Source organism: Pygoscelis adeliae, unplaced genomic scaffold, assembly GCF_000699105.1.
Source record: "Pygoscelis adeliae isolate BGI_AS28 unplaced genomic scaffold, ASM69910v1 Scaffold210, whole genome shotgun sequence".
Taxonomy (NCBI): domain Eukaryota; kingdom Metazoa; phylum Chordata; class Aves; order Sphenisciformes; family Spheniscidae; genus Pygoscelis; species Pygoscelis adeliae.
The window spans coordinates 109,083-110,399 of NW_008823959.1; the positions used below are offsets into that span (position 1 = coordinate 109,083).

Below are 1,317 nucleotides of genomic sequence, written 5' to 3' on the forward strand. Positions count from 1 at the left end.
CTGCCCCCGCCCGCACACAGCAGGGGCAAGGTGCAGGTGGCGGCCCGGGCGCATGTAGCCGGTGTCACCTCCCGCCGGCAGCTTTGCCATGGGCCAGGTGCGGCTCCGGCCCCATGCCGGCCCCTCCTCTCTGCTGCCTCCCTGCCCTATTCCGGGCCTGGCCCGCTGCCTGCTGCGCATTGCTGGGGGGTCGTGCTGAAAGGGACTTGGCGTCCTGGCTTTGCTCCGGCGGGGGCCGAGCTGGCCTAGATCCTGAGCAGGGAGGCGGGGGAGGCTCTTGATCTCCTGCACAAGCTATTCTCTCCACTAAGTCCCTTAATTCCCTGGAAATCCCTTGTGCTGCTAATGGCGCACGCTGGCCTTGCCAGCACCTTGCCCGCTGCTGGGCACCAGGCACTGCCCGGCCTGGAGCAGCCCGGCGGCCCCTGCCTGCTGGAGGGCCCTGGCAGCCTGCAGTGATGGGGGGTGGGGAATATTTGGGGACGTTTTGGCAGCCAGACTGGGAGCAGGTCAGAGACTGCCAGGCCCTCCCGGGGCAGGGGGTGCCACAGGGGGGGATGTCACGCTCCCCTGCCTGCGTTGATTGCTGCGGATGCCCGCGGCATCCCACCAGCTGTGAGCTCTTACGGGCACGTCTTCTCCAGGGTCCCTGCTGCCCATGGCACTGGGCAAGTGTCAGGGCGACGGGGGGCTTGGACCCTGAGCAGCATGGCGGGGGCTCAGCCTCACGGTGCTGTCCTTGTAGATGGAGCCGGAGGTGGTGGAGCAGCCCCAGGCACCGAGGCTGGAGCCGGAGTTGCCCAATGGCATGGAGAAGGTCCAAGTGAGGGAGCTGGAGAGAAGGAGCAAGCTGAACGTCGAGGAGCTGAACAGGATCGAGGATGAGGAAGTTCTGGATAAGATGGTAACCTTCTCTGCTGCTGGGCTCCTGGGGGAAGGCAAGAGGACCCCTAGCTGGTGGCAGAGGGGTGATGCTGACCTCCACCTCCTCCTGCAGCTGGATCGGACGATGGACTTTGAGGAGCGGCGACTGATCCGAAACGCCATGCGGGAGCTGCGCCAGCGCAAGCGAGGTACTTGAGGATGGTGACCCCTGCAGGGGTTGGGGCTCTGGTGGTGGCATTGCAGGCGGAGCCAGCAGGGTGCTGGAGTGGGGCCGTCCAGCTGTGGTGAAGCAGGAGGGTGCGTTGGGTCTTCTGTTGCACTCCTGGCTGTGCCAGGCTGAGGACATCGTCCTTCCCACAAGCTAGTTCTGGACCGGCAGCAGCAAGCAGGACCCCCTGCCGCTCCTGCCTCTCACTGCTGATGCTGTCTCCC

At 65.8% G+C, this 1,317-nt stretch overlaps 1 protein-coding gene across 1 annotated transcript in view; it reads left to right on the forward strand.

Annotated features, from left to right (window-relative positions):
• Nucleotides 1-1,317, forward strand: part of LOC103916213 (smoothelin-like) — a gene marked incomplete at its 3' end in the record, with an annotated part of 14,991 nt that overhangs the window by 10,382 nt on the left and 3,292 nt on the right. Inside the window, 2 exon segments of the mRNA XM_009323176.1 lie at nucleotides 746-904; nucleotides 998-1,169. Coding sequence (XP_009321451.1) covers nucleotides 746-904; nucleotides 998-1,169 — 331 coding nt within the window.